General features: G+C 43.1%; 1 protein-coding gene across 4 annotated transcripts in view; it reads right to left on the bottom strand.

Annotated features, from left to right (window-relative positions):
* LOC126942549 (putative adhesion G protein-coupled receptor E4P) overlaps positions 1-23995 on the bottom strand; it is a 61260-nt gene that overhangs the window by 20170 nt on the left and 17095 nt on the right. For all 4 annotated transcript variants that reach the window (XR_007721581.1, XM_050770276.1, XM_050770275.1 and 1 more), the window contains exons 2-11: positions 22110-22195; positions 18764-18814; positions 16248-16370; positions 14627-14779; positions 11647-11687; positions 11002-11137; positions 7558-7665; positions 4813-4997; positions 2546-2710; positions 1473-1667 (exon numbers count right to left, since the gene is read on the bottom strand). Coding sequence is in view for 3 of the 4 variants with exons in the window: in XM_050770276.1 (XP_050626233.1) it covers positions 1473-1667; positions 2546-2710; positions 4813-4997; positions 7558-7665; positions 11002-11137; positions 11647-11687; positions 14627-14779; positions 16248-16370; positions 18764-18814; positions 22110-22143 (1191 nt within the window). In the remaining variant the exon portion in view is untranslated. The remainder of the gene's footprint in view (positions 1-1472; positions 1668-2545; positions 2711-4812; positions 4998-7557; positions 7666-11001; positions 11138-11646; positions 11688-14626; positions 14780-16247; positions 16371-18763; positions 18815-22109; positions 22196-23995) is intronic.

Here is a 23995-nt window from a genome sequence, read left to right as displayed (position 1 = left end):
TTACAAAAACAGAGGGCGGGCCAGATTTGGCCTGAGGACTGTGTCTTCCCAACCTCTGCCTATTTTCAAATGAAACACCAAGAGGTTAAAGTCTGGCCCCCAAATCTCACAGCTGATAAAAAATAAAATTGGATTTGAACCTAAACTATCTCCAGAAAATGTACTTACTCTTAACCATAAAACTATACTATTTGTCAGGAAGAAAAAAATTTAAAAATCAACAGAATGCTTTTGTAACTTTCTAGCTGTGTGATCATAGCGTTTTAGGGTTAACAGAAGACTTAGAGAACCGTCTAGCTTTAAATCTTCCAGGATCATATGATGGCCATGATCATGATAAAGACAAAGATGAACACTGTTCTCTGAGTGATTAATTAATAATCTTTTATATGTTTTATCTTGCTAAATTCTTACTAAATCCTACGACTAGGCCGCTGTTTTGCAGAGGAAGTTTAAAAAGGGGAAGCCACAAGAGCTCTATTGTAAAACATGGTGATCATAGTTACATGGTAACAACGTATGTATTCTCAAAAACCACTAAAAGAATAGGTTGTTAGTATTCTCGCCATTAAAAAAAAAAAAAAAAAAAAAAAACTACACACACAGCAAAGCTGAGTGTGTGAGGTAATGCAAATGTTAATTAGATCACTTGAGCCATTCTACAACGTATACATATTTCAAAACATGCTGTACAGAAAAAAATATCATATATATAATTTGTATTTTTCAGATTAAAAAATAGATGTAAATAAATTAATTAAAAGGGGAAGTCACTTCAACAAGGTTTTACAGCAAGTAACATGAAGAGCTGTGATTCAAGTGCAGATCACTGCAGCAAACTCACTGCCCACCAAAAATTTAAGCCTCTTCCCCATCCTCAAATCCAGAGTATAGATTTGTCAGGAGGAAGTGGCTTCCCAGAGACTACATTTCCCAACTGCCCTTGCAGTTATGTGTTATCATGTGACTGAATCCTAGCCAATAGAGTGTGAGGGGAAGTGATATGCACCACTTCCTAGTGTGGCACATATTAACCTCCCACCGTGGGACTCAGCCATGTTCTTTTCCCCCTCCCGGTTGGTTGAAATGTGAAGAATACCAGGATGACCTTGGGAGCTGTGTATGGAAAAATGACAGAGCTTCCCTCAGCCTGATGGTGCAGGATAGACACTCTTAAGACCTGTTTGCTCACCCTCTACTGATACATAAGGAAAAAATAACTCCCACTGTGGCAAGCCTGTGACATTCTGGAGGTGATCCTAACAACCACTAATGTTACCCTATTTAATACCATCAGCCTGACACTCAATCACTTTGCTAAATGGCCTTTGTATAGGAGGACAACTGAAATGGAGCTCATCCTTTTCCTCTCTACACCATCACTGCTGACTAATGTCTTGCTCTCCATCTTCTTGTGGGACAAGATGGCTGGATTCATTATGACCATGAGGTAATTTGGGTAAATTACCTACCTCAGGCTCAGTTCTATTGATGCCCGTCAGGAATAGGAGGTGGGCCAGGAAGAGGCAGAGGGAGAACTGTAGGTGGAGGGAGGTGCTGGTGTTCTGGATGGGCCGGCACAGGAGGAAGGTGAGGATGGCCAGGAAGAGGCACAGCAGAGAGATGGCCAGTCCCACCTGGGTGATTACAGTCAGCACAGGGTCCTCCTGCAAAACACCAGAGGGGGAATCCATGATAGTGTCCAGTGGTGGTGTTATGTTCCTGAGGTAGTGTCAGATGGGCTTCCTTGTTCAGTCCCTGAAACAATTGACTTTACCTCTCTAAGACTTAGTGTTCTCATCTTCAAAATGAGGGCAGTAATAACACTCATCACACAGGAATGTTAAAAACCGAAACAACTAGACCAGTGCTGGATACAGCTCTTAACAAATGACTAATGGGAGTTGGTGTATAAATACCCCAGCTCCCTTGCAGCTCAGATAGAATGACCCAGAGATGTGAGTTCTACACTGACTCCCAGAGTCCCCCAGAGGGAATAAAGTCCAGTTACCTATGGTGGTAACTGGCTTGATAATGCTGTCTGCACTGACATCTGTCTTACTTCCATCTCATTGTCTCAGTCCCCCACTAGTGTTTCCTGTAATCCGCTTTCAAGTAAGCTACTACTATCTGACTCTTTGTCTTAGAATCTCTTTTTTTTCTTTTCTTTTCTTTTTTTTTAACATGGAGTCTTGCTGTGTCACTAAGGCTGGAGTACGGTGGCACAATCTTGGCTCACTGCAACCTCCGCTTCCTGGGTTCACTCAGTTCTTCTCCCTCAGCCTCCTGAGTAGCTGGGATTACAGGTGTGTGCCACCATGCCCAGCTAATTTTGTATTTTTAGTAGAGACGGGTTTTCATCATGTTGGCCAGGCTGGTCTCGAACTCCTGACCTCAAATGATCCACCCACCTTGGCCTCTCAAAGTGCTGAGATTACAGGTGTGAGACACCATGCGTGGCCTTTAGAATCTTTTTGTAAGAAATGCAGAGGATGACTCATAGCTTCCGAGACATACACAGGTTCACAGGAATTAATCTTGGTACCTTGGGGGCAAGAGCCACGAGGACGGCAAAGCTGGACAGATGGAAGCACTTGCATTTGGTGTAAGAGCCGTTGCTGCACACACGAGAGCAGCCCTTAGTGGACCAGCTGCCTCCCTCCAGTCCCTCCCAGTAGACACAGATATGTTTTGTTCTCTCGTCACCAGGCTGGAAAGAGAAGAGTATGAAAGTGGGTCTCTTCCTGGTTTTATTTTTTATTTTGTTTTATTTTGAGACAGAGTCTTGCTCTATTGCCCAGGCTGGAGTACAGTGGTGCGATCTCAGCTCACTGCAACCTCCACCTCCCAAGTTCAAGCAATTATCCTGCCTCAGCCTCCCAAGTAGCTGGGACTACTGGTGCACACCACCATGCCCGGCTAATTTTTGTATTTTCAGTAGAGATGGGGTTTCACCATGTTGGCCAGGCTGGTCTTGAACTCCTGGCCTCAAGTGATCCACCCGCCTCGGCCTCCGAAAGTGCTGGGATTACAGGCATGAGCCAACGTGCCCAGCTTATTATTTCAACTTTATAGGTTAATCACTATGCAGTGTTGGAAACTGGATTGGAAATACACTTGTAGGGCAAGAGTTTCACACCACCACGCCTGCGGTGGGTTTATTCTCCATCTATTCTGCCCTTCTCTGGTCAGCTCAGAACCCTGGTGTTGACCCTCTGAATGGCTTCGCCAGCTTCCCTGCTATTTATAGAACCAAAGAGAGGCACTGGTGAGACTCTTTGGGTGAGAGAAGAGAGAGAAATAAAGTATTTCTTCCCTGTGCCCTTTCTACTTTAAACCACCTCCATCTTCTGCAGAGTGATCCCTCATTCCTGCCTCCTGCTTCCACTGAGCTCAGTAAAGCTTCTCCTCCATTGCCTTTTGGCTTCAACGTGAGAATGGCATCTCACTGTGGCAATTTCTGGATGCCCCAACATTTCATTTCTTCCCAAGCTTTACTGAGGTGTGATTGACCAAAAAAAAAAAAAAAAAAAACCCACAAAAAACTATGTTTATACATTCTGATAGATGTATACAGTTTTAAATGATTATCACAATGAAGCTAACATATCCAACACCTCACATATTTGTGTGTGTGTGTGTGTGTATGTGGTGAATACATTTGTGATGCACTCTCTCAGCAGATCTCAAGTATACACTTATTAAGTGTAGTTACATTGAGTGTGGTACATTAGGCTGGGCATGGTGGCTCATGCCTGTAATCCCAGCACTTTGGGAGGCTGAGGCAGGCAGATCACCTGAGGTTAGGAGTTTGAGACCAGCCTGGCCAACATGGTGAAATCCCGTCTCTACTAAAAATACAAAAATTAGCCAGGCATGATGGCAGGGGTCTGTAATCCCAGCTATTCTGGAGGCTGAGGCAGGAGAATCATTTGAACTCAGGAGGCGGAGGTTGCAGTGAGCAGAGATCTTGCCATTGCACTTCAGCCTGGGGTGAGAGTGAGATTCCGTCTGTTAAAAAAAAAAAAAAAGCTATTGGCCAGGCACGGTGTCTCACACCTGTAATCCCAGCACTTTGGGAGGCTGAGGCAGACGGATTACCTGAGGTCAGGAGTTCGTGACTAGCTTGGCCAACATGGTGAAACCCTGTCTCTACTAAAAATATAAAAATTAGCTGGGCATAGTGGCACACTCCTGTGATCCCAGCCACTCGGGAGGCTGAGGCAGGAGAGTCGCTTCAGCCAGGGAGATGGAGGTTGCAATGAGCCGAGATAGCACCACTGCACTCCAGCCTGGCCGACACAGCGAGACTCTGTCTCAAAAAAAAAAAAAAAAAAAAAAAAAAAAAAAAAAAAAAAAATCTTCATTCATCTGTTGACAGATACATAGGCTGTTTCCATATCTCGGCTAGTGTGAATATTACTGCAATAAACATAGGAGTGCAGTTATCTCTTTGAGATCCTGATTTCAATTCTTTTGGCCACATACCCAGAAGTGGAACTGCTGGAACAGATGATAATTCTGTTTATAACTTTTTGAGAAGCCTCTGTACTGTTTTCCATAATGACTGTACCATTACAGATCCATAAGGGTTCCTGGTTTTTTTTTTTTTTTTTTTTTGGCCACATACTGGTATGTTAGGTTTTTGATAATAGCCATCCTCACCATGGTGAGGCAAAATCTCATTGAAGATGCCTCAGCGTGTCTTGTGTCTTCTCTTACTTCTGAATTCCGTTTCCTACTTGGGAAGCTGTCCGCACCTGCTCACCCTTTAAGGTGCTGCATGAAGACCCAGCCCGGGGTGTTTCTCACCTGATTATGGTGAAAAGTCAGGAACACAGGTTCAGACAGGGACACTTTTTCCTTCAAACCGATGCTGCCACTCACAACATGAGAGTTCAGTTTTACTTCCTGCATCCCTTTTCTTTTACTAAAAAAGGATGCATTCAGAATATCCCCAAGAGATTCAAACGTGATGAGGGCAACTGCAGTGCTCTCTGAGAAAAATGGAAAAGAAATACTGTTAGTGGCCGTCCATAGTTTGGAGAGAAAGGACAGTAGTGTCTAACATGAGGGTCATAAGGCAAGCAAGGAATGGCTAAAACTGTTCTTGGAAATCCCTTAAATGCCATTCAAGACACTGTGTGTCGCTTGGGGTGCAGCATTTTTGTTTATGTAATATGTATTATAATGCCCCACATATTATAAGCGGTTTATGTGCAAAATATGCTCATCAGAGTCCTAAAATATATATAAAAGCCCTGGAGCATTATAACCAGAGTTGTGAGGCAGGATGCTTGTCCTCAGAAGGGCACGTGGAACTCAGGCAGTCTAAGAAAATCACACTCTCTCAGCCTTCACCTCAAGCTCACTCTGGGGTACCTAATTTAGTGGAATGGTATGCAGAATGGCCCACTGTATTTAATTAATTCACTCCTTTTGTCTCTCTCTCTCATCTTATCACCCTTCCTCTCCCTGTCTTCCTTTTCCCCCTCCCCTTTTCATGAAGCCACAGTTTAATGTAGAGAGCTTCAGGCTGCGCACGGTGGCTCACACCTATGATCCCAGCACTTTGGGAGGCTGAGGCAGGTGGGTCATCTGAGGTCAGGATTTCAAGACCATCGTGGTCAACATGGCAAAATCTCATCTGTACTAAAAATACAAACATTAGCCAGGTGTGGTGGCGTGCACCTGTAATCCCAGTTACTCGGGAGGCTGAGGCAGGAAAATCGCTGGAACCCAGGAGGCAGAGGTCGCAGTGAGCTAAGATGGTGCTACTGCACTCCAGCCTGGGCGACAGAGTGAGACTCTTCTGACTCCAAAAAAAAAAAAATCATGGAGGTGCAGTGCACACAGGATGCCCGTGTGATGGGGTGTTTCCCAAATTGCAGTTGTCCACGTGCTACCATCCCATTTTTGACCAAAGCTACTTATCATCTGTATTCCTATTTGCTCCATTAAAAAAAATCAACTCAGCTGGGCATGGTGGCTCACGCCTGTAATTCCAGCACTTTGGGAGGCCAAGGTGGGTAGATCACCTGAGGTCTGGAGTTCGAGACCACCTTGGCCAATACAGCGAAACCCCGTCGCTACTATAAATACAAAAATTAGCTGGGCGTGGTGGTAGGTGCCTATAATCCCAGCTACTTGGGAGGCTGAGGCAGGAGAATTGCTTGAACTCGGGAGGCAGAGGCTGCAGTGAGCCAAGATTGCGTCACTGCACTCCAGCCTGGGCAACAGAGTGAGACTCGGTCTCAACAACAACAAAATCAACTTGTTTTTAGATCCCTTTCCTCCCTTCCCCTACTCTATAGCTATAGTAAGGAGTGAAGATTGACAAGTAACCAGGAATTTTTGGAGGAAATGCAGCAGATATTTCATTTTTAAGGTAACCAGGTTTTTCTCTTTGAAATAGTTTATATACATTCATTCATTTATCTTTCAGGGAAATATTTTTTTATCCTCTACTGTGTGCCAGACATTCTAGGAATTATTATACAGCAGCAAACAAAACAGACAAAACCCCTGCCATCAGAGAGCTGATGTCATAGTGAGAGAGATGGGCCACCAACAAATAAATAAGTTAGAAAAAAATACATAGTGCAGGAGCTTTACAGAGACTTCAGGAGATGAGATAACGCGGGTGTGAAACACTATGCTGTGAGGGTAAAACCCAGCCTGCCGCCTGCTTTTGTAAATAAAGTTTTATTGACACACAGCCACACTCCTTCACTGACACATCATCAATGGCTGCTTTCACACTCTGATGGCAGAGTTGAGTAATAACAAAGGTCATCTGGAACAAAAGACCTAACATATTTACTCTCTGAACCTTGTAGAGAACATTTGTTTTCCAATCTGTGGTAAAGAACAAGACGGGATGGCTCTCTTAAAAAGGGTGTTCATAAACGCTTCTCAAGGAAGTGTTCAAGGCAATCTGACACCATTGAGTGTTACCTTTTCAGACCATCACATGGAAACGGCATGCATCAGCCAGTCCTTTTTTTTTTTTTTGAGTTAGAATCTCACTCTGTCACCCAAGCTGTGGTGCAATGGCGCCATCTCGGCTCATTGCAACCTCCGCCTTCTGGGTTCAAGCAATTCTCCTGCTTTATCCTCCTGAGTAGCTGGGATTACAGGCACGCACCAACACGCCTGGCTAATTTTTGTAATTTTAGTACAGATGGGGTTTCTCCATGTTGGCCAGGCTGGTCTCAAACTCCTGACCTTGTGATCCGCCCGCCTCATACTCCCAAAGTGCTGGGATTACCGGCATGAGCCACTGTGCCCGGCCCAACCAGTCCCTTTTCAGGAGGCATTTTAAGGAATCCCTGTGCAAACTTTTGTGTATATCACAAAGTACACACCCCATATGGCAACCCGACTTCTCTCTGCAAAATGCCTAGTTAGTGCTCAAGGAAGATCTTTTTATTCCACCATGTAGAATCTCCCTACCTGAAAAGCTTTGTGAATTCCCACCCCGGGGTTTAATCACCTAGAAATGAAACAATGATGCATAGAATTCAGAGTCAAGAGAATTCACTGGAGACACAGTACCTCTTGGGGTTCTTTTAAAAGCATCGGCACAGTTGATATCCATGGTGTTATTTCCAGCTTCCAGAAAAGCGTTCTCCCTTGTTTCATTGCACCTCTTGGTTTCATAAACTGAAAACATTAAGAAAGTCAGTCCTGTTCTCAAGCCTCATGCCTAAATAATTTGCTAAAGAACTCCCTTCTCTGGAAGACCGCCTATTGGTGATCCCATCTCCCCTGTGCAAGGTTGGCCACATGGCACTTTCTTCCCACCTTTGGCTGGTAGAAATGGAGTGGCCAAAATGGCCTTAGCAACACACTGGCCACAACCCAAGAGAAGAGAGGAGAAGGGCATGCTTCCCAGAACAGGTACTCTGATAGGCAAGCTAAGCAGTTTCCACAGGACACTTAATTGTACTGGAGTGCCTGGTTAGGGGCGAATGCAATCTTTATAAGCAAGAGTAGCTAAGCATTTTAAAGTTTTCCCAAAAAAATAGTCACTAGGAACAGAACTTCTGCATTTGGGAAGAATCCCTTGAGTAAACACTATTCATCAAACCTATAAACACATTTTGTGAGATCAACCTCAACATTTTGGGGGTATAACCAGAGTTTGTCTCTGAGCAAGTGAGAAAGCTGTCCTAGGGGCTATGGCAGAATGCTTATTACCTGTGATCACCATTTACCTATTCTTTCTTTGGGTCTAGAATTACTAAATTTAAGCTGAAGACAAGCCATTTTCCAGCTTCCCTTGTAGCTAGGCAGAGCCATGCAACTATTTTCAGGCCAATGGATCAAAGAACAGAATGGCATGTGCTAAGGGAAACAGACATCCTTTCAACTTATTTTTTCCCCTTTTCACTGGCTGGTAAAAGGGTGTGATAGTAGAACAGCTCTCTTGTAACTCAAAGTGAAAGTGAATGATGAAGGCAGCAGAGCATAGAACTGCCATGGTATTGCTACATCAGCCCTACTCAATTATGCTAAAACTATTTAAAAAATAATGGTTAAGCCACTGTTTACCATGCTTATACCACCAGATTTGGTATGTTAATTCAGACACTAAGTTCATATGGAACATTTGCCAAAACAGACTATCAATCAAGTCTCAATGAATTCAAAAGGATTGAAATCCTACAGAGTATGTGCTCAGACAACTCATCAAAGAGTATATATCACAACTATTTTTTCCTGGTGAGCAAGTGTGGTTTAACATACGTAAATCAATCAATAGGATTTATCACATTAACAGAATGAAAGATAAAAACCATCTCAATTGATGATAAAATGATCATCTCAATTGAGGTAGAAAAAGCATTTGACGAAGTTCAACATCCTTTCTTAATTAAAACCCACAATAAATTAAATGAGGCCATTAACAGAAGGAAACCCTAAAAAGCCACAAATATTTGGTAATTCAGCAACACACTTCTAAATAAACCATGAGTTAAATGATAAATTACATAGGAAATGTTTTAATATTTTGATCTAAATGATAATGAAAGCCCAGTATATGAAAACTTGCAGGATGCAGCTAAAGGTGTGCTTAGAGGGAAATATATAGCTCTAATTTATAGCTAAGTGTTAAGCTTTAAATGCATATATTGGGAAAGGAGAATGGTTTAAAATTAGTAATCAAATTACTAAGTCAATAAGTTAGAAAATGAAAAGCAAGTTCGACCCAAAAGAAGTGAAAGGAAAGAAATAATACAGAAAATTAAAGAAAAAGGAAATGGAATAATAATATAAATAATCAACAAAGCCAAAAATTAATTCTTTGAAATGATTAACAGATACAGAGGTTAGGAAGAAACCACAGTTCCTGATATAGAGTTCCTAAAACCCTTAGCATTTCCTGAGCAGTAGGAACACTAGGAAAATCTCTTGTTCTAATATTTGGTCTTGGACTCAAGTTGCTGACATATCGCCCCTAAGACCATTGTAATTTCCTGAGTGACAGGAGCATGTGACTCAACTCAAATCCTTTGTATTTTCTTGGTTATAGAAACATCTTTTTTTCTAATGTGGTGACTCTTAGCCAGCTCCTGGATAGCCTCAGGATGGGGGTGGTTGCCAAGGAAACCAATGGTGAGATTAAAGGGTTGGAACTTTCAGTTTCACCCCCATCCCAGATACAGGAAGAGGAGGGAGGCTGAATGTTGAGTTGATGTCAATGGCCAATAATGTACCCAATCATGGCTAACTAATGAAGCCTCCATACAAATCCAAAAGATTTGTTAAGCTGTCTAGGAGATTCTAGATAGCTTAAAATATGTGGGTCCTCAGCGTGGCACCCCTAAAGGGGGCTTAGAAGCACTGCACCTCTTCTCCTATGCCTTGCCCTGTGTCTCTCTTCCATCTAGCTGTTCATCTGTATCATGTTTTATTTATATATATATAGTATTTATAAAGATATATTTATATTTTAAATATTATTTTATATATATAGAGAGAGAGATGGAGTCTTGCTCTCTTGCCCAGGCTTGAGTGCAATGGTGTGATCTCAGCTCATTGCAACCTCCACCTCCTGGGTTCAAGCAATTCTCTCTTGCCTCAGCCCCCTGGGAAGCTAGGATTACAGGCGCACAACACCACGCCCAGATACTTTTTGTATTTCTTTTTTTTTTAGTAGAGATAGGGTTTTGCCATGTTGGCCAGGCTGGTCTTGAACTCCTGACCTCAGGCGATCCACTTGCTTCAGCCTCCCAAAGTGCTGGGAATACAGGCATAACTCACCACACCCAGCCCATTTGTAATATATTTTTAATAAATGGATAAATGTAAGTAAAGTGCTTTCCTGAGTTAAGTGAGTCACTCTAGCAAATTACTCAAACCCAAGGAAGGGGTCATGGGACTGTAATGTATAGCCTGTCAGTCGGACGTACAGGTTACAACCTAGAACTTGAGATTGGCATTTGAGGTGAAGAACACTTTTGTGGGATTAAGCCTGCAGCCTATGGGATCTGACACTATCTTTGGTAGAGAATGTTGTGGAATCTGAAGTTTGGCATGAAAGTCATTAAGCATTCATAATGTCATAATTGAATTATAGAACACCCCGCTGGTATCCACTGGAGAACTGTGCGGTCAGTGTGGAAAATGAGCCCACACGTATTTTGGTGACCAGAGATGAAGTATTCTGTGTTCTCGTTACTATGTGAGAGTAGAGTAGGAAAATAACCGAGGATTTTTCTGTCCTCTAGCCAAGGAGGCATGGCGAATATGCTCTTAAATACTTTCCATCATACCAAGGGAAGCTGAAAAGAAGAAGAGAGCTGGTTTATTCTCTTGTCCCTTGAATTTGCATTTTTGAAAACAGAGTCCTTCTCATGTAGAATGTTGGTGTAGAGGGTCTATGATCCTGGAAACCCACAGATTTCATCATTCAGAAACCCTGGCAAAGCCAGGACCCAGACCTCTTAATGGTCTTTACGGAGGGTGATAAAGACTCTACTCAGACTCTCTTACCTACATCTAAGTCAGAAATTCGACCCTTTCCTGGAGAAGCAAAACTGTCATTCCAGATCTTCAACTCCACGCTCTGAATTAGTTGAGTAGCCTGTCTTGCAATGTCCTCTCTGCTTCCATTTCTTCTCAGATTTTCCTTCAAAAAAATAAAACTAATTAGATTGACTCTCACTGAAATGTAAGAAATAAGGAATATGCACAAGTGTTGGAGTGGGGAGCCCAGAAGGCAACGATATTTATTAAGGTGCTACAAGGTGCGTGTGGCATTGAGAATCTAGGTGCTTGATGTAGGTCTTTGAATGACAGCTGAGGCATTCCCCCCTACCCTTGTATTTCTCTTTCTCTATGGACATATGGTACCAGGAACTTCTTAATTGTGGGAGGCTGTCCCAGGCACTGTAGGATGTTGAGCTGTATCCCTGGTCTCTATCCACAAGATGCCAGTCACACACATCACCCCGAAGGTATGACAACCAAAAGTGTCCCCAGACATTCACAGATAACCTTGGAATGGAGGACAAAATTACCCCTGGATAGAACTACCCTGACCTAAAAATCACAGCAAGACATGTTAATGTTTGGGTAGGAGAATGACATAGTTATACATACCAGCTGTTTCCCAAATCCAGGCTTCACCCCACTCACCCAAATATCCACTTTTGCCTGTGTCCCTTGACTATCGTCCTCTGTGAAAGAAAAGATGTCATTGAAAGAGATGTGGGAGAAAATACACTCTGCTTGCATCCCTTCCTCCAATCACCCTCAAGTTGAGTCTTTCCCTAATACTTCTGCAGCCCATTCTAATTCCCCTCTAAGAAGCCTAAAAAGTATTGCACAGTAGAATTATAAAAGAGAATTAGAATGGGGCTTCCAGTTCCATATTGAGTTGGTGTAAAAGTCATAGCAATCTTTGCTATTGAACGTAATGGCAAAAACCGCCATTACTTTTGCACCAACCCATTACTTTAGTCAACCCTGTTTATTGGGCACCTACTCAAAACCAAGCACAATGCTGAAATATATGGATATAGGCTAGGAAAAGAAACAAAGGTGTCCCCTTGTGGAATCTGAAGTTTGGCATGAAAGTCATTAAGCAAGTTATTATGGATAAATAATTAAGCAATTGCAAGGGATGCTCTTAATAAATAGAACATGATATGTGGACAAAAAGATGGGAAGTATAGACACTGGGGACTACTAGAGGGAGAGGGTGGGAGGCTGACGAGGGCTGAAAAGCTACCGATTGGGTACTATGCCCACTACCCGGGTGATGGAAACATTCATACACCAAACCCCAGAGACACGCAATTTACCCACGCAACAAACCTGCACATATACAACATCCAAACCTAAAATAAAATAAAACAGGACTTCCCAAAATCAATCAATCAATCAATCAATCAATCAATAATAAATAGGACACGATGGTGTGGGAGTATATAGCAGAGGATCCCAACACATCAGGGTGACATGCAAGAAATCAGTGTTAATTGACTTAATAATATAGAAGCAGTTGTCTACACATCGCAGTATATAAAGTGCCTTCATATATAATATCTCATTTCAAGGAACACAGAAAGTTGTAGAAAAGGCACATACAGCATAATAACCAGTATTAACTGACTCTTCCTAGGTGCCTAGGACTGTTAAGTATTTCACATACATTAATAATGAGTAGGGGCTGGGTGCAGTGGCTCACGCCTGTAATCCTAGCACTTTGGGAGGCCAAGACGGGTGGATCATTTAAGGTCAGGAGTTCCAGACCAGTGCGGGCAACATTGTGAAACCCTGTCTCTACAAAAAATGCAAAAATTAGCCAGGTGTGGTGGCATATGCCTGTGGTCCCAGCTACTCAGGAGGCTGAGGTGGGAGGATTGCTTGAGCCTGGGAGGCAGAGGTTGCAGTGAGTCAAGATCACACCACTGCACTCCAGCCTGGTAACAAAGTGAGACCCCATCTAAAAAATAATAATAAAGAATAGGTAAAGTATATTAATTTCCTGGGGTTGCCATAATATAGTGACACAAATTGGGTGGCTTAAAGCAATAGAAATGTATTGCCTCATAGTTCTGGAGGCCAGAAGTCCAAATCAAGGTGCCAGCAAGACCATGCTCCCTCTGAAGGCTCCAGGGAAATACCTTGCCCTGCCTCTTCCAGCCTCTGGTGGTTTCCATCAGTCTCTGACATTCCTTGCCCTTTGGTAGCATAACTCCAATCTTCACCTCTGTCTTCACATGGCCATCTTCCCTCTGTGTGTGTCTCTGTGTCCAAATACTCTTCATCTTATAAGGACACCAATCATGTAGGATTCAGGGTCCACTTTGATCTCGTATAACTGCATCTTGACTTATTACATCTACAAATACCCTATTTCCAGATAAGATCATATTCACAGATTCCAGGTGGAATCAATTTGGGGAGAACACTATTCAGTCCAGTAAGAAGGATTCAGAAATGGCTCCAAATAATCCCTGCCTCTTGGCATTCACATCGTTGGGTAATCTTCCCTTGACTGTGGACTGGACTCAGTGACTCATTTCTAAGGAACAGAATATAGCAAACGTGATAGGATGTCACTTCTGAGAGTGGGTTATAAAAGACTATGACTCCTGTCTTATTCATGCTCTCTTTCTGGCCATTCTAATGTGTTTGCTATAACAAAGCAAGCTGTAGAGACCCACATATCTAGAAACTAAAGGCTGCCTCCCACCAAGCACCAGAAATGAACTGAGGGTTTCAGTCCACCAGCTCTGAAGGAACTAAATTCTCCCAGCAACCTTGTGAGTAGCTTGGAAGCAGAACCTGCCCCAGTCGAGTCTCCAGATGAAACCACAGCCTGGACAAAACCTCAGTTGCAACTGTGATAGACCCAGAAGCAAAAGACCCAGCTAAGCCATGCTTAGTTCCTTAACCCAAAGAAACTATGAAACAATACATATGTATTGTTTTAGGCCACTAAATTTGGGGGTAACTTGTTATGCAGCAACATATAACTGACACAGTAGATACTATTAATATTACTACTCCCATTTAAAGATGAGGTGTATAGAAATTAAGTCATTAACTGAAAGCCAGATGGTAAGTGGAAGATTTCGCACTTAAATCCAATCTCTCTTACCCAAAACGTGAAATAATGCTGGAATTAAACAAATAAATAAATTGTGGATAGTGAGAGACGGGTTTCTCATTGTTGGAGAAGGAAGTTACAAATAAGGAAAGAGGGAAGTTTCCACAAGCCTTGATGTTGAACTGGAACCAGAGGTATCAGTGTGAATTCATCAGATTTAGTAGATAGGTAGATAGACATAAACATTGAATTTAAGATGAGTGAGAGATGAATAAATAGAGAAATTCGGAAGAAATTTAAAGGTGCCCTTTTGGAAGCTCGGGAAACAGACCTGTATTGGACACATACATTTGGAAGCATCTATATAGAGATGGTTATAGATGCCAAGGCTTGGATGACACCATCTTGGAAAATATCATCAAAGACAACAAAGGAATGAGGGATGAGGGTTAGGATGGAGCTTTACTCTCTTACCCTGGCCTAAAATTAGAGAATCTCTCAGAGTTTCCCCCAAGTCCCCATCATTTTTCAGTGAAAACAGTATTTGGAGGTTCTTACCATAACAATCCGGATGATTATAATCTATCAAACCAGCCAGCCAGTTTAAGATAGGATGTTTTCGCCAACAGCTACAGATGTAAGCTCCAATTTTATTTTTACAATAAGCTTCATACTTGCACTTTGCCAGCCCGGTCTCACATTCATTAATATCTGTGAATCAAGAGAAAGTGTTGCTTTCATTTTCATAGAATTATACCATTTCCCTTGCCCATGAAATCTTTCTTGCCCAACCATTGTCCATCAATGTTCTCCCTAAGTTAATTTATAAATCCAATGCAATTCCAATTTTTAAAAATCTACATATGTATTTTATAAGGTAAGAGACAAATTGTTGCTATCATGCAGATGCAGCCAGAAAAAACTACAAGGTGGGAACCAGACATTAAGACAAAGTATAAAGCTGCAAGTCAACAAAGAGGTACTGATGCATGCATAAATAAAAATAGACTAATGAAATAGACCAGAAGTCCAGACATAGACCCAAGTATCTATGGAGCTTTAGAACATGGTAAAGATGACTTATCAAATCACTAGAATAAGGATGGAATGTTGTTTTTAATGTTGTTTTTAAGTCACACCATTTGCTAAATCAGTTTAATACACAGTGCATAGCAGGGTAATAAACATAGGGTAAGTTAACACACTATTAGAAAAGCTTGAGAGAGATGAGGAAGGACCACACTACTAAAATCCTGGCCTGGCCGGGCGTGGTGGCTCATGCCTGTAATCCCAGCACTTTGGGAGGCTGAGGCTGGCGGATCACATGAGGTCAGAAGTTCAAGACCAGCCTGGCCAACATGGTGAAACCCTGTCTCTACTAAAAATACAAAAATTTGCTGGGCGTCGTGGTGTGTGCCTGCAATCCCAGCTACTCAGGAGGCTGAAGCAGGAGACTCGCTTGAACCCGGGAGGCAGAGGTTGCAGTGAGTTGAGATCGCGCCATTGTACTCCAGTCTGGGTGACAGAGTAAGACTCTGACTCAAAAAAAAAAAGGCCAGGCGTGGTGGCTCACACCTGTCATCCCAGCACTTTGGGAGGCTGAAGCGGGCAGATCAAAAGGTCAGGAGATCGAAACCATCCTGGCTAACATGGTGAAACCCCGTCTCTACTAAAAACACAAAAAATTAGCCGGGCATGGTGGTGATCGCCTGTAGTCCCAGCTACTCGGGAAGCTGAGGCAGGAGAATGGCGTGAACCTGGGAGGCAGAGCTTGCAGTGAGCCGAGATGGTGCTACTGCACTCCAGCCTGGGCGACAGAGCGAGACTCCATCTCAAAAAAAAAAAAAAAAAAAAAAAAAATCCTGGCTTATGCAATGTTTATGTGTCTTGCCGTTCCCAACCACATCAGCCTTCTCTGCTGAATGGACCAGAGCTGAGGCTCAAGCAAAGGACCCACAGACAAAAGGTGCTCTGGACCACAGACTTATACTTGTGCTCTTCATCTGAAGGACTCAGGGACAAGCACACCTGGCCGACGGCTGTACTTTATCAAATAGTCTGCTGAAGAGAGACAAGCTTTATTTGGGCTATGGGTTTATGTGTTTTGGGCAGAGGACACATGGAACAGAATAGTTATCACTAATGAGAGATTAAATTAAAACCCCGTTAACATTTTTACCTTCACACTTCTCAGAGAACTCATGAAAGTATGTCCTGCCAGACCTGGCCGAAAAGCCGTGTTCACAGGTGCAGTGGGTGCTGTTGTGGCACTTGGCATATTTAGGGCATTGAGGACAGAAAGCTGCAGAGAAACAGAATCCATTCATTCGTCTAAGAAATATTCAGTATGCGTCTACCCTGTACCAATGCTGCTGTCAGAAGAATGTCATGTTGGGAATAGTTCTGTTGGCATCCGTTTGGCACCCAGACCTTTGCTGAACACAGGGGCACACAGTGCCCAACCATGTCCCACTTCTGCCACCAACACCACTTTTGCCAGATGGGTGAACCTCCAAATGCCAGCACCTGTTTTTCTTTCCTTGCAGGCTCACCCTGGCTACCAGAATTCTCTTTGTTCATCACATGGCAGGTTAACAATGCCTTTCCTCTCATAAGTAGCTCCCTTTAACAATGATTGATAGAAGATAGTGCATTTAAAAAAAAAAGAAAAGAAAAAAAAAAAAAACCAATTTTGGCCGGGCGCGATGGTTCACGCCTGTAATCCCAGCACTTTGGGAGGCTGAGGCAGGTGGATCACGAGGTCAGGAGATTGAGACCATCTTGGCTAACATGTTGAAACCCCGTCTCTACAAAAAAATACCAAAAAAAAATTGCTGGGCATGGTGGCAGGCACCTGTAGACCCAGCTACTCAGGAGGCTGAGGCAGGAGAATGGCATGAACCTGGGAGGTGAAGCTTGCAGTGAGCCGAGATAGTGCCACTGCTCTCCAGCCTGGGCGACAGAGCGAGACTCCATCTCAAAAAAAAAAAAAAAAAAAGCCAATTTCATTATTATTTTAAAAACAACAGAAAATACCAAGTGTTGGTGAGAATGTAGAGAAAATGGAACCCTTGTGCCCTGCTGGTAGACATGTAAAATGATGCCATGTCTATGAGAAACAGTATAGCAATTCCTCAAAAAATTCTAAATCAGAATTACCATATGATCTTACCATATGATCCAGCAATCACACTTCTGGGAATATACTCAAAGGAATCAAAAGCAGGGTATAGAAGAGATATTTGTCCACTCATGTTCATATCACCATTATTCATAATAGCCAAATGTTGTATGTAATCCAGGTGCCCATGAATGAATAAATGAATGAACAAAATGTGGTCCATCCACACAATATTATGTTATTCAGCTTTTAGAAAGAAGGAAATTCTGGCCAGGCATGGTGGCTCACACACCTGTAATCCCAGCACTTTGGGAGGCTGAGGTGGGTGGATCACCTGAGGTCAGGAGTTCGAGACCAGCCTGACCAACATGGTGAAACCTCATCTCTAATAAATGCAAACAAACAAACAAACAAAATTAGCTGGGCATGGTGGTGAATGCCTATAATCCCAGCTACTTGGAAGGCTGAGGCAGGAGAATCGCTTGAACCCAGGAGGCTGAGGTTGCAGTGAGCCGAGATTGTACCATTGCACTCCAGCCTGGGCAACAAGAGTGAAACTCAGTCTCAAAAAAAGAAAAAAAAAAAAAAAGAAAGAAAGAATGGAATTCTGACACATGCTACACCATAAATGAACCTTGGGGAACATTATGCTCCATGAAATAAGCAAAGCGTCAAATAATGTATTATTCCACTCCTTTGAGATGCCCAGAGTTGCTGGATTCATAGAGACAGAAAGTAGAATGGTGGGTGCCAGGGCCTTGGGGAAGAGGAATGGGGAGTTCATGTTTCATAGACACAGAGTTTCAGTTCTGCAACTAGAAAGAACACTGTGGGTGGATGGTGGTGATGGTTGCATGGCAGTGCAAATGTTGAATGGCATTTACCTGTACCCTTGACAATAGTTATAAAGCTACATTTTACATTATCTACATTTTACCACAATTTGGAACATAGTCATAATCAATAGGTTCCTTACCCGTTGAGGTGTATGAGGTGCCTGTTCCATGCCACGCCCAACAGCTTCCCCCAGGTATTAAACTCCAGCTGCCCACATGTAACTTGCTTGATAAGGATCCTATATGAGCTCCTCCCCTTCCTATGCCACTGCCCACTCCCAGCTGGTGCCTCCTAGGAGTCCCTCCCACAACAACGAGTTGCTCTCAGGGTCTGCTTCTGGGGGAACCCAAGCAATGGCTTGTGGTGAAGGCAAAGTATTTCCTGTAATGACTCAAGACACAGGCTTGGGGAAAGAAAGAGGAGAGTCTAGCGTCCACCAGCCATGTGACCTTGAGCCAGCCACTTTTCTGGAGGACCCTTGATCAAATGGGGATAATGTCTTTGTAGGAGTGTCATGGGGATTGACTGAGATGGTATATGTGATGTGCTTTGCTATGTAAATGCAGATGATGGTGATAATGGAGATGGGAAAACAGCTCTTGGTATCTCCAAGGAGCCAGAAGGAAGTGCCAGAGACTCCATGCTCTGTCTCTTGAAAAAAGCTCCTTCCCTTCTCTGAAGGAAGCTTCCAGATCCCAATTTCCTTTCCTCTGGCCTTTGGCTATGAATAGACTCACCTCCAGAATTATCGGCTTCTGATCCTGGCAGAACCACTAAGATAGTGAGACCTGGAACAGAGAGAGGAGGGGATCATTCAGACGGGGATCCCCTGGACTCTGCTTGGCTGAAGGCTGGGTGAGTTAGGGGCAACTAACCCTAACTCTTCGCCCAGTCACACATGCAAGCTTCACCATAGCGTCTTACAGGCAGGTTATAAACACAAGAGTCACAGATTTGGACATCATATCCTTCTAAAGTATGGGAAGTTCATCTGATTGGAGCTGTGTTTCCCAATTTCAGAAAACCCAGCAGCGAATTCAGCTTCTTCTCTATGTCCTAGCACCAAAAGACAAGGTTGGCAATCTCCTTTCTATATTCAACAGTTTATTTTAATATCAGTCTGGACCTCAAACCACACACTGTTCAAGAAAAATATAAATGGAAACCCCATAGGTCCTTTTAAATTTTCCATTAGCAACATTTTTTTGTCTTTTGAGACAGAGTTTTGCTCTGTTGCCCAGGCTGGAGTGCAACGGCATGTTCTCGACTCACTGCAACCTCCACCTCCCAGGTTCAAGCAATTCTCCCGCCTCAGCCTCCCAAGTAGCTGGGATTACAGGCACCTGCCACCATGCCTGGATAATTTTTGTATTTTTAGTAGAGATGGGGTTTCACCATATTGGCCAGGCTCATCTCAAACTCATGACCTCAAGTGATTTGCACGCCTCGGCCTCCCAAAGTGCTGGGATTACAGCTGTGAGCCACCACACCTGGCCATCTATTACCCACATTTTTAAAAAGCAAAGAGAAACACTTGAAATTAATTTTGATAATATTTTTTAGTTCAATGTAGTTGAAATATATTACCATTCCAATACATAATCAATATGCAATAAATAATTCGTCCATTATTTAAATTTATATGTGTTTATTAGGTCTTTGAAATCTGGTATGCATGTTGTACAGACGGCACATGTCCGTTTGGACTAGACACATTCTGAGTGCTCAGTAGCCATGCCCGGCTGACGACAGTGTAGGTTTAATCCTTAGGAAACAGGGTTTCCTCTGAGGTACGAGGAGATTTGAATATTCATGGGGAATGAGAATCCTGGGAGTTCAGATATTTTGACAAATTTGGAATGGATAATGATGATTTGAAGATGATCTCTTCCTGCTGCCATGTTGTTAGACTGAAGTTAAATACATACACTGGGGATGAACTCAGAAACGCAGAAAGCTGCTCCACCTATTTCTTCCTGGATTATCTAACATCACTCCCTTAAGGCAAATACGCTTGGAATGAGCAGGCACTTGAAGAAGGAATTTTTTTCCTATCCCTTCCGTTGCAAAGTGGCTCTGTGCGAATCTTTTGCTAAAATATGGAGGCATCTGCTTCTATGAACAATGTCAGCCCCCAGATGGTGTAAGCATAGCAAATAATACCTAGGAGATTGGATTTGGGTCATGCTCATGGTCCATTTGAGTTATCAAAGAACAAGGCAAGGTACCTGGGCAAGATAAAGTCACCTGCTCCTGTCTCATTCATTGTATTTACTATTTTCAATATCATGCATACTGATGAAAACATTATGTTTAAAGATTTATAATATTAAGTTATCTCTTACGACATTTTGTTTTGTTTTGTTGTTTCTTTTTTTTTTTTTTTTTTTTTTTTTTTTGAGATGGAGTCTTGCTCTGTCTCCCAGGCTGGAGTGCAGTGGCACGATCTCATCTCACTGTAACCTCTGCCTCCCGGGTTCAAGCAATTCTCCTGCCTCAGCCTCCCAAGTAGCTGGGATTACAGGCGCCCGCCACCACGCCTGGCTAATTTTTGCATTTTTAGTAGAGATGGGGGTTTCACCATGTTGGCCAGGCTAGTCTTGAACTCCTGACCTCATGATCTGCCCACCTCGGCTTCCCAAAGTGCTGGGATTACAGCCGTGAGCCACCATGCCTGGCTGACAGGGCCATTTTTTCAGAACCAAAACACTCAACACCAATTTTCCTGTGAATAATTATTATTTTTTTTTCCAGAGAGAAATATCACTTGATTCCCACAGGGTAGGGGTCGGCAAACTGGACCTATGAGTTGAGATGACTTTTATATTTTTTACATAAAACATTTTAAATGGTTGAAAAAATCAAAAGAAGAATAATACTTAATGGCCATGAAAATGATATGAATTTTAGCTGCTTATGTCTGTAAATAAAGTTTTATTGACACACAGCCACATCCATTCATTTCCATAAGGCCTATGGATGCTTTAGGGCTGGAATAGCTGAATTGAGTAGTTAAGGCAGAGGCCATATGGCCCACAAAGCTGAAATACAAATTATCTGTCCCTTTACAGAAAAAAATGTGTCCGCCCCTTACATACAGTATGGAACATCACTTACCTGTAAAGTCTCCTAACAAACCTTCCATCCTTAAACTGTATCTGATGCCTCCTACGGAGATTTCTTTTTCTCGTCTCTAAGACCCTAAAGCCCAGAGGACAGGGTGGGAAGGTCTAGGTTGTAGCTTACTGAGCTATGATGCTCCAAGCATGGACCCGCTTGGCGTCAATCCATATAGCAGATACTTGAAGTGACCCTTTAGCCTACCCCAGAGGGGGTTCCTATGAATGCAGATGACATTCTTTTTCTTTCTTTTTTTTTTTTTGAGATGGAGAGTCTCACTCTGTCACCCAGGGCTGGCGTGCAGTGGCGGAATCTTGGCTCACTGCAGCCTCTGCCTTCTGGGTTCAAGCGATTCTCCTGCCTCAGCCTCCAGAGTAGCTAGGATTACAGGCATCCGCCACCATGGCCGGCTAAATTTTTTGTCTTTTTAGTAGAGATGGGGTTTTACCATGTTGGCCAGGCTGGTTTCAAACTCCCGACCTTAAGTGATTCACCTGCCTTGGCCTCCTAAAGTGCTAGGATTAGAGGCGTGAGCCACCGTGCCCGGCCGCAGATAACTTTCTGTCTCTCTCTGCAACAGTGCATTTTACTGCACCCAGCTGGGGAGTAGGCCAGAAATGTGGGAATTACACCGTCTCTTGGAGGTCCCTAGCAGGACAGCACCCCACCTGCCCGCAGTGGTAACCCCCTCACTAACACACCCTTCAGCGGCTCTTCACCCTTCCTTGTGTGACCTCCCCACACCCTCCTTTCCTGGGATCCCCTCCCAAACAAACTATTTACGCACACAAGTCCTTGTTTCAGTTCTGCTTTGTGGCAGCCCAGCCTGACTCGAGATGAGAGCTTCTAATAGGAGAGGCACACGCAGTTAATGCTGGAGAAAATGCCAGATTTGAAGGAGCAAATCAAGCGAGGATACCAGGCGCATGAGGAGAAGGGAAGGGAGTTCTTAGTTCCACTTACCCAAGAGCAGGACCAGGAAGCACCTGCTCCCCATAGCGCTGAGATGCCGGGAACAATCTCTCTCAAGCAGGACGCGGTCAGAGTGCCTGGAATGAATAAGCCCCATGAAATCTGATTTCTGATGGTTCAAGTTCAGAAGCCACGTGGCCAATGCTTATCAAAATGTAAGGCCGAGGCAGGAGAATTGCTTGAAACCAGAAAGCAGAGGTAGCAGTGAGCCGAGATCGCACCACTGCACTCCAGGCTGGGCAACAGAGCAAGACTCTATCTCGAAATCAACCAACCAACCAACCAACCAACCAACCAACCAACAAACAAACAAAATACCTTTCATCTCTCCCTCTCGTTTGACCCAATAATTCTGCCTCTGGTTAACTCTGTCAAGGAAAAGACCCTGCAAGGATGATCATAGCACATTTGGTTATAGGGAACAAGTTTATCACTCAACAAATGCTAAAAACGGATGCATCTGATGAAATATCCGGCTGGAATTTAAAATCCTGTTCTATGGCAATCAGCAAGATCGAGAGTGGAAAACTCCACCAGACAAACTACTCATTTTTTCTTTCTTCTTTTTTTTTTTTTTTTTACATTGTTGTCATTGATTTATTTTTAATTTTTAATTCATAAATAATTATATATGCTTATGGGCTATAATATGATGTTTTGACTTATGTTGACATTGTGGAATAATTTTTTTTTTTTTTTTCGCTCTATCGCCCAGGCTGGAGTGCAGTGGCCCGATCTCGGCTCACTGCAAGCTCCGCCTCCCGAGTTCACGCCATTCGCCTGCTTCAGCCTCCGGAGTAGCTGGGACTACAGGCTCCTGCCACCACGCCCGGCTAATTTGTTTTGCATTTTTAGTAGAGACACAGTTTCACCGTGTTAGCCAGGATGGTCTCCATCTCCTGACCTCGTGATGCGCCCGCCTCAGCCTCCCAAAGTGCTAGGATTACAGGCGTGAGCCACCGCGCCCGGCTGACATTGTGGAATGATTAAATCAAGACAATTAACATATGCATCACCTCACATACCTATCGTTTTTTGGTATGAGAACTTTTAAAATTTATTCTTTTAGCAATTTTGAAATATATAATATAGGCCAGGCACGGCGGCTCATGCCTTTAATCCCAGCACGTTGGGAGAACGAGATGGGCAGATCACCTGAGGTCAGGAGTTAGAGACCAGCCTGGTCAACATGGTGAAACCCCATCTCTACTAACAATACAAAAATTAGCCGGGTGTGGTGGCAGGTGCCTGTAATCTCAGCTACTGGGGAGGCTGAGGCAGGAGAATCACTTGAACCTGGGAGGTAGAGGTTGCAGTGAGCTGAGACCGTGCCACTGCCCTCTAACCTGGGTGACAGAGCAAGACTCCATCTCAAAAAATAAAAAAAGAAAGAAATATGTACACATATATTTATAATATATTTATATAAAAGGCTACTATCTCCTCTGTTTTAGGAAAATGTTAGCCTTCTATATACAATTATCCATATTTGCATGTGTGTATGGGTGTTTATATGTGTATACACAAAATCATACATACAAATGTACAAACATAAATGCATCAAATGCATCTGTATGTGTATGATAATTTTGTATTTGCATAAAATATTCCTGGAAGGTACCTAACAAACTCATAGCATCCGTTACATTTGACAACAAACGTATGCGAGGCTTAACACCTAGGTGATGGGTTGATAGGTGCGGCAAACCACCATGGCACATGTTTACCTACGTAACAAACTCACACGTCCTGCACATATATCCCGGAACTTAAGATAAAGTAAAATTTATTTATTTATTTAGAGACGGAGTCTCACTCTGTTGCCCAGGCTGGAGTGCAATGGCCCGATCTCGGCTCACGGCAACCTCCGCCTCACG

Source organism: Macaca thibetana, chromosome 19, assembly GCF_024542745.1.
Source record: "Macaca thibetana thibetana isolate TM-01 chromosome 19, ASM2454274v1, whole genome shotgun sequence".
Lineage (NCBI taxonomy): Eukaryota > Metazoa > Chordata > Mammalia > Primates > Cercopithecidae > Macaca > Macaca thibetana.
Note: the sequence above shows the minus strand (reverse complement) of the source record. Positions and strands in the feature narration are given on the sequence as shown.